The sequence below is a fragment of the Siphateles boraxobius genome, unplaced genomic scaffold, assembly GCF_051911475.1.
Source record: "Siphateles boraxobius isolate OS27281-9 unplaced genomic scaffold, OSU_SipBor_1 27, whole genome shotgun sequence".
Taxonomy (NCBI): domain Eukaryota; kingdom Metazoa; phylum Chordata; class Actinopteri; order Cypriniformes; family Leuciscidae; genus Siphateles; species Siphateles boraxobius.
In genome coordinates this window covers 691,922-705,000 of record NW_027508887.1, presented here as the reverse complement: position 1 = coordinate 705,000, position 13,079 = coordinate 691,922, and the positions used below count along the sequence as shown (strand labels likewise).

The 13,079-nt window shown below is 37.3% G+C and overlaps 1 protein-coding gene across 1 annotated transcript in view; it reads left to right on the top strand.

The window, feature by feature from the left end:
- The window catches only part of plxna1b (plexin A1b), a 142,927-nt gene extending 134,358 nt beyond the window's left edge, over positions 1-8,569 (top strand). Inside the window, exons 27-31 of the mRNA XM_077245611.1 lie at positions 820-1,010; positions 3,615-3,784; positions 3,875-4,087; positions 5,353-5,503; positions 5,576-8,569. Coding sequence (XP_077101726.1) covers positions 820-1,010; positions 3,615-3,784; positions 3,875-4,087; positions 5,353-5,503; positions 5,576-5,671 — 821 coding nt within the window. The 3' untranslated portion in view covers positions 5,672-8,569. The remainder of the gene's footprint in view (positions 1-819; positions 1,011-3,614; positions 3,785-3,874; positions 4,088-5,352; positions 5,504-5,575) is intronic.
- The last annotated feature ends 4,510 nt before the right edge of the window (positions 8,570-13,079 follow it).

Here is a 13,079-nt window from a genome sequence, read left to right as displayed (position 1 = left end):
TGTGTTGAGATGCGTAAGAAATTAGTCCTACACACGAGTTTTTTCAAGACAAAAACCTGACAAATGACACATCTGGACGAGGTCTTGAGGTGCGGTGACCGTAGTATAAGCGGATGACTCTGGGACGTTGAATTATTGAAAAATGATGCACACCTGAAGTGTAACGGACACATTTCCACCATTATTTCTTACTTTTTCAGTTTCTGTAGTTGACAAGGCAATTTTGCTATATGTTATATAATATAATATTGCAAGTGGAAGAAACTGGAAATAATTAATTTGTTACATTTATATGGCGCTTTTCTGGGTACTCAAAGTAATCCACATTAATTTTAACTAAAAACTAAATCACTTTTAATAAAACACTTTTTTAACATGTGTCTAAAAATAGGTAGTACACAGACTAAATAATGAAGTAAGCATTAGTGTAGTAGCCAATTTTATTCTGAAATCGCCTTTCTTCATTAAGTTTCTCTTCGGGAAGGTTTTCCTCTGCGCAGTGGTGTTGTGTTTGTGTTGTGTTTCCTCCTAATGCGCCGGTCCTCAGTGGGATAAACCCAGCGGCCCAGAGCTTCAGACAGACTGAAATGATGGATATCAAATCCAGAATCTGTGTTTGGCAGTGAGAGAGGAAGAGGGACAAAAGAAACAGTTTTTACTCTCTGCCCAATTTTGATTTATCACTGTGCTTTTATCAGTAGACAATATTGTTTTGGACGATGTCCAGTCTCCAGTCTAGTTTGTCTTCAGTCGTACAGTAAAGTCCACATACAACTAAATGTAAGGAGTGTCATTTCTCTTCTCACGTTGTCTGAACAGAGAGCATGCTGAGAACCGCCAGCAGTCCCGACAGCCTTCGCTCGCGGACGCCCATGATCACACCTGACCTGGAGAGCGGGACCAAGCTCTGGCACCTGGTGAAGAACCACGACCACATGGACCAGAGGGAGGGCGACCGCGGCAGCAAGATGGTGTCCGAGATCTACCTGACGCGCCTGCTGGCCACCAAGGTGAGGAGAGGCACTAGTCGTGTCCAAATTATCAAGCGGCAACCGCCCGGTCTCTCTCGAATCCAACATGGAAGTTACTCAAACTGCAGTTCATCGATTGGCCACTGGAGACCGGCTGCAGAAGAGACTCAATCCCATAAACCCGCATGTTATAATGCCCAACTTTACAGCAGCAAAACATGTTTACAGCCTGGAGCAAAAAGTGGTTTTGATCTAAATAGCTAATTTTGCCCTTCATGACGACTGTGAGGAGGGTGAATTTGTTTATAACTCATCCGTTTAAATTATATTAAGTCTTAAAGTTCTGCATAATTAAGGGCGTGGCAACTTGAGTGACAGGTGGATTTCTGCTGATGTCACTACTAGCCGTTTGTCAGGTGTCTGTTAGCGTGACGTCACCTCAGCTAATCCGCCTCTCTGCCCGTTTTCGTTTATCTCGGAGTGACGCGCGGCCAAGATGGCGACAGCCGGCTCCGCCCACTTTGGGCTTAAAAAATGCTCTACAGAAACACTACATGTGACGCCACGCACACTACATCCATATTGTTTTACAGTCTATGCAAACTACGCACTATACACTATGCACTTATACACTATTTATTACTAATGCACTCAACTGTGTAGTGTATGAACTTTTATGTATTTATATACATTTTTTAATACATTTTAATAAGAACAAAACATAATTTGCATACAGGAGTACATATAACCATGCATGTCAGGTAAACAAAAGGGGAAAAAATGAAAGAAAGAAAGAAAGAAAGGCAAAAGTAACCGTTATAAAATGGACAGTTATTCCTGTATAACTATAAGCGTAAATTGTTGTAATTTCTTCGACTTTACTGTGAAATGAAGCAGCATCAATGATGTATGCAGCCGACAAATGAGACACAACTATTATAATTTATATTCATATTTTTAATAAGCTTTTATTTTTATGTTAGTTTTTGAGTTTTAGTAATTTTTAATGTGCTTTCGTTTCTTTTTAGTTTCGGTTTCTTTCATTTTTTTTATTCTTTTTTTAGTCATTTTAGTACTTCATAACTTACACATTTATTTCAGTTCTAATTTTCATTCAAAATTCATTCGTTAAGTTTTTTAATCTTACATTTATATTTTTTTTCAATTAATGAAAACAGTTTTTAATAGATTTAGTTGACTATAACCACAGTCACATACTTTTAATGAGAGAAAATCACTCTCGTTTACTATATTCGGATGTATTACTCAAGCAAGAGTGTTTAGTGTGTTTAGGACAGTGAAATCTGTCACTAATATTCTCCGTCTTGACAAACACACACACACATTCAAACTAATTGCCTCACTTTTGAAGCACGAGTCTGATTTTCTTAGCTGAAGTCCTCAGACAGTTAGTGTTGACCTTTGTGTGTGAATGACTAGTTGCTCATTAACATTTACCAGTGCTCCCACTCTCATGGAGAACTGTATCTTAATTAGACCAATGACCTTTGCTTATTGAGCGGTTTGGGAAAAACTAGGTCTTTATCCATCCTGTGCTCCGTCTCCATCTGACAGTACACAGAAATCTCACATCTCAGATGCGTATCCCAGCAGCCCCGTAGTGCTCAAGAACAGGTGCATCAGAATCCACAGCAGCTTTAATCAAGTCACACTTCAACATGTCTGAATGTCACTGCATTAGATAACAGAATCTCAAATCAATTAGTGATATTAACTCTAAAGCAAGATGTACAAACACTCAAAATAACAACTGTTCATTTAGAATTCAAAATTGTTTGTGTTTATGCTTCCAAATATACAAATGTAGTTTTTCCTTTAAGAATTTTACATGTCCATGTTTACAAAATTTACAAATTAAAATTTTTTATATTTTTTAGAATTTAAATATATTTGTACATGTTTGTCTTTACAAAAGTAGTTTTGCAAGATACACCCGCAGATTAATTTAGAATCTTAAATTTTACGTGTTTATTTTTTACAAATGTGAAGTTTGCATTGTAGAACTTTACATTTAAAAAAAAAAAAGTTTACAAAATACATTTGTATGTTGTCTTAACAAAATGAACAGATAACCAAAAAAAGTCTGTGCTCACAAAATAAGCTGTTGAATATAGAATTTACGCGTATCTTTTTTATATATACACGTTTATATTGAAGAATTCAAATAACATTTGTACAATATAGAATTTATATGTAAATATAGCTTGAAGACCGATTTAAAGACTTGAATAAAATCACCAAAACACCAGCAGATTCATTTACAGACTTTAAATTTTACATTTATCTTTACAATTGTACATTTACATTAAAGTATGTTACGTTTTCATTTTTACACAATTATAATTTACAAAAGCATAGTTAGAAAGTTAGTTTTACAATATAGAATTTGTTGTATTTATCATAACTGAAATTATGTCTCTGCACAATTTTTTTTTTTATCTTTACAAATAACAACAATTTTACATTGAGGAATTTGACTTTTTCATGTCTACAAAATCACATTTTTACAGTATGGATTTTACATGTAAATCAAATGTTATTTACAGTAAAGAAAGATGCACAAACACACTTTCCAAGCAAAAACAAATCCCCAAATGAGCGTCTGCTTGCTGTCTCTCGCAGGGCACACTGCAGAAGTTTGTAGACGACCTGTTTGAGACCATCTTCAGCACAGCACACCGGGGCAGCGCTCTTCCTCTGGCCATCAAATACATGTTCGACTTCTTAGACGAGCAGGCCGACAGACACGTGATTTCAGACCCCGACGTCAGGCACACGTGGAAGAGCAACTGGTGAGAGTGTGTTCAGGAAATAAAGGCGCTCATTGAAAGCTTCTTTACGTCCTCTCGTTGTTTTCTGATGTGCTTTCTCTGTGTCTGCAGTTTGCCGCTGAGGTTCTGGGTGAACGTGATCAAGAACCCTCAGTTCGTGTTCGACATTCATAAGAACAGCATTACAGACGCGTGTCTGTCTGTAGTGGCTCAGACCTTCATGGACTCCTGCTCCACATCCGAGCACAAACTGGGCAAAGACTCGCCCTCCAACAAGCTCCTGTACGCCAAAGACATCCCCAACTACAAGAACTGGGTGGAGAGGTACGGCACGGCCTCACTTCACTGCACACTCTCTCAAATAAGAGTTTACACTTTTAAAAAGCTGACGGCTGATCTACACGAGCTGGACGATATATCACATATTCACAATATAGAAATTAAGCTTTTTAAGGTTTTTGCTTTTTCGTATTTCTACACTTTTAATAGCACCTTTAATAGCAAAAATAGCATTAGTTAAGTTTGATTTATATAGTCACTTTGATTTATTTAAATGATTCTGTTCAAATTGTCTGTTTGAGTGAATCAGTTCATTTGGAATCAACATTTTATGAAATAATGTAATTATTTTCTAGCAAAAATATATGATGTAAACACTTCTGTTTGTCACTCTGTATTGTTATCACTTATGCCCCGTTTTATTTATATAGTGAAAAAAAAAATTTAAAATGCTTTGACTATTTTAGTTATATTTGTTACTATATCTGAATTCTTACATATAAATAGTTTGTTTGTTGAATATCATCAAAACTAATAATATGGAGATATAACTGTATAACACTACCGTTCAAAAGTTTGGGGTCGGTTGTGCTCACCGTATCAAAAATACAGTAAAAAACAGTGAAATATTATTACAATATAAAATAACTGTTTTCTATGTGAATATATAGTAAAGTGTAATTTATTCCTGCGATCAAAGCTGAATTTCCAGCATCATTACTCCAGTCTTCAGTGTCACGTGATCCTTCAGAAATCAGTATAATATGAGGATTTGCTACTCAAGAAACATTTATGATTATTATCAGTGTTGAAAACAGTTTTGCTGCTTACCGTGATACGCTTTATTTTTCAGGATTCTTTAATGAATAGAAAGAATCGTTTATTTGAAATGGAAATCTTTTATAGCATTATAAATGTCAGTTTTGATCAATTTAATGCATCATTGCTGAATAAAAGTATATACATTTTCTTTCCTACACCGTACTGACCCCAAACCTTTGAACAGTAGTGTATAAATTGTCCATCCTTACTATCTAGACTTGCTATGTAGACTTGTGTTCACAATGCAAAACATCCTCTCAAGTCCACCGTTTATTTACACGTAACTGTAAAACAGTTCATTCAATAGCAGGTTGTTTTTAGTGCTAGAAATGCTGATCTTATAATTGAACATACAGGAAATAAAATGCTCTTAAGTGTAGAATATGTAACTTTGATCATCGAAGCTTTGATCTAAAGTGTGTCTGAGTTGCAGCAGATGTGTTGCTGTGTTTGATCTGCTGGATTGTGTGTGTGTGTGTGTTGTGCAGGTATTACTCTGATATCTCGCGCATGCCTGCGATCAGTGATCAGGATATGAGTGCGTATCTGGCTGAACAGTCTCGTCTGCACTTGAGTCAGTTCAACAGCATGAGCGCGCTGCACGAAATCTTCTCCTACATCACCAAATACAAGGACGAGGTGAGTAATACAACGACTCAAGCCCGTCTGCGGCCTGGAGGTCACGTGTTCACTGTGTTTCTGCTTGTGTAGATCCTGTCTGCGCTGGAGAGAGACGAACAGTCCCGTCGGCAGAGACTGAGGGCTAAACTGGAGCAGGTGATCGACACCATGGCTCTTTCAAGCTGATCGCGACTCTTAAGGTCAGCTGGTGTGTTTTTACACGAGGACAAAACCACAACGCTGAATGTAGGTGGTGTAGTTTTTGCGTTGTTTTTGGATGATTTGTTGTCGAGTGCGGTGGACGTTTTCACACAACACGGACAAAGACGCTCTTTCCTGTTTTGAAGAGACAATGAGGACCTCTAATGAAGTCATGTGACTGTGTCACGAGCCAATGATCGCGCCGGATCAAAGGACACTGATTGCGTGTTTACTATGTTTTATTATTTTGTACAAATGTTATCGACTGGCCCTCTCCGCTCTCTTTGCCACTTGTGTTTCTGCTGAATTTGCACAGTTTACAGAATCGACGAGCAACTGCCTCCATCTCTCATAAACACTATGTCCCGTTTTCGGTCGGGAAAACGCAACGGTGCATCTTAGTGTCGACGAAGGTGAATTTGACTTTACACAATGACAAAAAGAAGGAAAAAAATGACAAAAATATGAATAAAAATCTTGTCTTGTGCCATGTTTTATTTGAATGTTGTTTAATGCTGAAAAGGTTTGTGAAGTAGGAATGTGCTCTGATTGTTTTACAATGAAAAAAAATGATGACAGAGGAGATAATTCTTCCAAAAATGTTTTATTTTGACTGAACTGCAAAGCTTTAATAACTATTTCATCAGAAACTACAGGACGGACTCTTGATTTTAGATGCCAAACGAACTCTCAAGTCTTCATACGCCGATCATTACACTCGTTTATTCTCCTGGCGTTTCGGCCGGTTCATCTTCTGAAAAAATCACTACATTTACTGAGCCTGAGAAAAGGAGGCCAAGTGAATTGTTTCAGATCCTCGAGTCAGTGTTTCTGTGGCGTATCGATACTGAGGGAGGACACACTCGTTCATCAGACCTTCAGCCTTCGTAATCAGAAAAGAGAAACGGCCTTTTGTCTTTTAATGAGACGGACCCTGATTGATTCAGACTGATCAATCGCTCTGGATTCAGAGACATTAAGAGCTGCTTTTGTTTTGATACATTTGTTTCCTCTTGAACCTGAGATCCATCATTCATGAGCCAATGTTTCAGTGTTTATCGCTTCATAACACATTAAAGTGGTATGAGCAGGTATGAATTTTGAGATAGACATTGAAAGAGATCATCAGTATCAGTGGTGAAATATTGTTCACTATTTTGTTTAATCAATATTCCATGCCCTCGATGAGTCTCTCCTGAAGATTTTATGACCAGTTTCTCATATCATTTTCAACTTGAAGACCCCGTGAGATCATCATGTCTGTAAGATTTGAGTGCATCCTATTTTGCTGATGTACTCCTAAAGAAATGACCAAATTAAACAGGTTTAGCATTTCAAATTTGCAGTTTCTCTTCCTTAAAATATTGGTGAATTTGCGATTTTCTTCAATGACATGCAACTAAAATGGCTAAATAAAAGCTATTAGCTGTTTAAAAGAAATTTGACACATATTTTGAGTCCTTTTTGAGAAATATGTCAGAACAGGACAGCTGCTCTCTTCGGGCCATTTCATGGGGTCTTTAAGGCTGATTTCACCACAATATCAGTCTGAAAGTCTGTTCACACCAAGATAACTATATCGGCATCCACACCAATGGATATTAACTTTATTTATTCCAAGCATGCCCTTCTGATATGTTCTGTGAATACAATCTTTAAATAGGAAGGATTTTGATTGGCTGTCAATGTTTTTATCATTCATGAGCTGGAAAATAAATTGCTAAAAGTGATTTCAATTATTTATTTCCTCTGAGCCGTTACACACCGCTAAAATTATATGATTAAAGTCATCATTCTTGGTGTGAGAAAAAAAAACTCAAAACTGGTTTATTTTAATGGTTGTAACTAAAGTAACTTGCTCTGCTCTGATAGTGATGTCACAGGCAGGTTATCAGGTGACATCATCATAATCAGTGACATCTTTCATATTTACTCCCGAGTCAAAAAGCAGAAAAATAGTCTTTTATCTGAACACTAAAGTTTAAACTTTGACTTTTTCCCCTTGCTAATCTGGTTTGCTTTGACTGATATTAATCTGTTCACCATAATCTTCATTTAGTAAGCTTGTTCTGTCATGTGATGGTGTGTGTCTGCACTTCACACAACCGATCCTGTATCACACAAACTCACGGCTGGTTTCCACTGACTGTAGTTGTTTTTGGTCAGTGTAAATGCAGTGTTGATCAGTCGAGTTTGACTTCACATGCTTTAAAATGAGTTAAACATCTCAGGATCTTCCTTCCGCTCTTGAGTTTGTGTTTCGTGACCCGAGAACGGCTGTGTTCAGTTTGCTGGACTCACTGATGATGATCTGGACGTTTGGCTTGCGGTTCTTCAGGGACTTTCAATGTTTACTCCTGAATGTCAAATCACATGTAAAAAAAAAATCACATTTTGTTTTAATTTATTTATATTTTGATCCTGTCGTTGTGTATCTTAGATTGAAATGTGTCTAAACTGCTTCTCAAGTGTTCTGCTCTTCTTTTATGTGTTCCTGTAATGGCTACTACACTTTTGATGAATCTGTTCTTTAACTCAAGATCTCCATGAAGGTCCAACATGATAACATGCAATAATATTGCAGCACAGATACAGAAACTCGAACCTCATGCCTCCATTGCTTCATTTCTTTCCAGTAATTTCTTTAAAAGAATTGAAGTATCTTTCCTTTAGACCTGAACAAAATGCAGAGATGAAGCAAGATGGTTTGTGTTGTTGGTGAAACTGAAATAACAACTGTTGTTTGAATAATTATGGTTCAAGACTCAGACTGTCACTGGTATCTCTTCATGTGTAAATATTTGTTTTTTATTTTGCAGATTTACTACTTGTAAATAGACTGGCATCAAGGAGAGATTAAACATGTTTTTGCTTAAAAAAAAACAATCTCTGGTGATTTTCTTTCTGTCTTTCTGATGGCAAATATTTAATCTTTTCAGATCAGGGATTTTCAATCACTTCTGTTAAACCTCCATGATGTAAATTTAAAGAACACAGCAATGAAGGGGATGAACTAAAACAGAGATAAATAAAACAGATTCAAATAAAACAGATTATATATATATATATATATAGATATTAAAACCAAATAAAAGTAATTATGTCTGAAAAATTGCATAACCCAGTTTGTATTTGTATGTAGATCTCTACATCTAGAGGTTATACCGTGGTATTACACATGATTTTCTTTGTCTTATCCCACCACTGACACCAGATGACACTAATCTGCCCCATTTTACATTTCTTTGCCCTATTTTATCCTTAGTACTGCATTAATTGAAAAATAGTAAAACAATAACCCCCCATCATTAACTGTATTGTTTTAAACATAGAAAGTGCATAATTTAAAAGTAAATATTTATTACCATGAAATCCCTTCAAATGTTGCCTTATCAACTAGCTGAAATATTTTTTTGCATTGTATTGTATGTCGGTTCAACTTTATTTTGTTTAAACTTACTATATAATAACCCTGCCATGACTCGCCTGAACTGCAGACAGTTACACTGGAATCGCAAACGAAACGACATTTATTTGATCCTACTGAAACTGTTTTGGCTCAGAAAAGAGCAAAGGAGACATTAATTAAATACATGAAACGCCATGTTTAAAAAAAAAAACTTTTATTGTTGCCGCGTTCAAATAATGGCACCTCATTTGAATTGGCCGATGATGATTGGCTGACGCTTCAAGAGGGTTGCGGCAAAAAGAAAATGAACTTTGTATTTATAGTTTGATTTCCACTGGTTATTGCATGGCGCATGGCATGTTAAACTTCAGCCTGTAGCTGTGTAAAATGAGTAAAATACCGTCTGTTACCCAATGCAACTTGGAATAAAGCGCAAAGGACTACCATTATGATATTTTTCTCTGTCATTTTAGTTCAAAAGCCTCAGTTTCCATTATGAATGTTCTGGACTTTCTTTTTCTTTTCTTTTTTTACAATATGCATGTTATTGTTCCACCAAAGAAAGAAAATCACAGGCGTTTGTAACGACGTGCTGGTAAGTGACAATGTACTTATTTTTAGAATAACAATTCCTTGAAAGGTTGCAAAGTTCTTTGAACTGTGATAAAGTTTGGAAATAAACACACAGAAAGCTTCCTAATTAGCAGACGTGAGTGTTATTTTTTCAATGTTTCTACTAAAATTCAGCTAGCTTTAAGATGAAATTATTTCTGGCCGTGTGTGGGTGTAAGTGTGAAAAGCACATTATAACTAAGTTCTGTTAATTCCAGAGTACATGTTTCCTCAGTTCCAGCTCCAGCGGGACACGGGAACCTTCTGCCCCTCTGCTCAGGTGTGTGTGTGTGTGTGTGTGTGTGTGTGTGTGTGTGTGTGTGTGTGTGTGTGTGTGTGTGTGTGTGTGTGTGCGTGTGTGTGTGTGTGTGTGATGGAAACACACCCAGGGTGCTTCAGTGATGGGCCAGGCGTCTCTGTGGGGTTCAGTAGCACCTGTTCTCGCTCACACAGTGATTCAGCTCTGGAACACTTCCATAATGTTCCCATTTACTCACGGTTAACTTCTTTTTCGTGTATTCACTTAGGAGTCATTTCTTTTTTTTTTCATGAACAATATATAGTTATTGAGCATCCACTGACACCCACACTGCTGAGAGCGGCATCTAGATGAATATTATACAGTATGTGTTGCACACTTTCCTCTCTCTAACAAATATGACCGCGGAGAGAAAACAGCGGTTCAGAAAGCATCTGATAATCGTGATGTACTTCACCAGCTCTGCAATTCAACTCTCCAGTCACGTTTATTTATATAGTATTTCATACAATAGATTGCTTTCAATTAGCAGCTTTACAATATTAAACTTTTTTTTTTTTACATTTCAGTGACTCTTTCCATTAGAATTGCAACTCCAATTTCGACTGAAAAAAAAGCTCTCCAGTGTGTTCATGTTTTTACTCGCATCTGATCTCAATGGACTGAGCAGAAGAAATGAACCGGAGAAGATTTCCATGTCAAAGAAAGCAGGACCTGAGAGCCACAGTTACCCATTACATCAGCGCCATGGACCAGTGCACTCCCGGACACTTCGCGCCAGAGTTTGGCATCAGTTACTTAAACATGCTTTACATTAATAACATTAAAACATCAAAAACAAAAAAAACTTTTATTTATTGACTTAAAATTTTAACGACAAGTCGTGATTGGATTTTGAAGTCTGTTTTGCATCCTAGCACACTTCAGAACTGAATCTATGAGGTTCCGGTGGTGAAGCGGCTCTGATCTGGGATAAATGTGGGAATGAGTGTGTTTTACATGCTCCACACAGACTGAGCTCCACAGGCGGTGTGTCCTTTGATTCTTCCGGTGTGTTAATCACAACCTCACGTCTCTGGCTTATGAAGCAGACAGACTGAGCAGAGTGGAATACTAGCAAGCTACTTAGTGAATAATACACAGTATATACACTCACCTAAAAAGATTATTAGGAACACCATACTAATACTGTGTTTGACCCCCTCTCGCCTTCAGAACTGCCTTAATTCTACGTGGCATTGATTCAACAAGGTGCTGAAATCATTCTTTAGAAATGTTGGCCCATATTGATAGGATATCATCTTGCAGTCGATGGAGATTTGTGGGATGCACATCCAGGGCACGAAGCTCCCGTTCCACCACATCCCAAAGATGCTCTATTGGGTTGAGATCTGGTGACTGTGGGGGCCATTTTAGTACAGTGAACTCATTGTCATGTTCAAGAAACCAATTTAAAATGATTCGAGCTTTGTGACATGGTGCATTATCCTGCTGGAAGTAGCCATCAGAGGATGGGTACATGGTGGCCATAAAGGGATGGACATGGTCAGAAACAATGCTCAGGTAGGCCGTGGCATTTAAACGATGCCCAATTGGCACTAAGGGGCCTAAAGTGTGCCAAGAAAACATCCCCCACACCATTACACCATCACCACCAGCCTGCACAGTGGTAACAAGGCATGATGGATCCATGTTCTCATTCTGTTTACGCCAAGTTCTGACTCTACCATCTGAATGTCTCATCAGAAATCGAGACTCATCAGACCAGGCAACATTTTTCCAGTCTTCAACTGTCCAATTTTGGTGAGCTCTTGCAAATTGTAGCCTCTTTTTCCTATTTGTAGTGGAGATGAGTGGTACCCGGTGGGGTCTTCTGCTGTTGTAGCCCATCCGCCTCAAGGTTGTGCGTGTTGTGGCTTCACAAATGCTTTGCTGATTACCTCGGTTGTAACGAGTGGTTATTTCAGTCAAAGTTGCTCTTCTATCAGCTTGAATCAGTCGGCCCATTCTCCTCTGACCTCTAGCATCAACAAGGCATTTTTGCCCACAGGACTGCCGCATACTGGATGCTTTTCCCTTTTCACACCATTCTTTGTAAACCCTAGAAATGGTTGTGCGTGAAAATCCCAGTAACTGAGCAGATTGTGAAATACTCAGACCGGCCCGTCTGGTACCAACAACCATGCCACGCTGAAAATTGCTTAAATCACCTTTCTTTCCCATTCTGACATTCAGTTTGGAGTTCAGGAGATTGTCTTGACCAGGACCACACCCCTAAATGCATTGAAGCAACTGCCATCTGATTGGTTGATTAGATAATTGCATTAATGAGAAATTGAACAAGTGTTCCTAATAATCCTTTAGGTGAGTGTATGCTTGTTTACTACTTTTTTATTATTATTATTTACTGCTAAATGAAATGGATCACAATTCAGTGCCATGCAAGATTTCGTATTAAATTGGAAAAATCAATGGCGATTTCTCATCTTTAATTCAATTTTGATATATAAATGTCTATGTGGTTAAACCTGTTGTTCTGAAGATATTAATACTCTAGTTAATGTCAACTTGAAGTTGTGCATTGGATACTCATTTCACAACGCATCAAATATTTTCAGTGCATGCAGAAAATGTGTATACTGTGCATATTACTTTTTTGAAGTGTTGTTTAGAAACCTTTTAAAAATGGTAACCAACTAATAGAGAATTTAATGCTAAAATACTAACCAACCATTTTGGTTGTCACCATTGTTTATTATAAAAGCATATTGAATTATACTTTTCACAATATTAAACCTTATGCAAACAGGGATACAGCTTCTTTCCTCAAAGCTCTTGCTTCTATTAGATGTAAATCTAAACTCAATGTTTGGTTGTTTTCTCTTGAACTATAATTGCTTAAAACTAAAATATAAAAATGAAAAAGAAATGTGCATAAAATAACTACCTGCAACTACTAAAAGCATTCCTGAATCTAAACTGAAATGTGGCGTGGATTTTAAAAGGGTGTTAAAATAACACATTTATAAATACAAAACAATCGTAATAACCTTCATTTGACTACAGTTACCATGGTAATTTGGTGAGGAGTCCAACGCCAGAACAAAACGTGT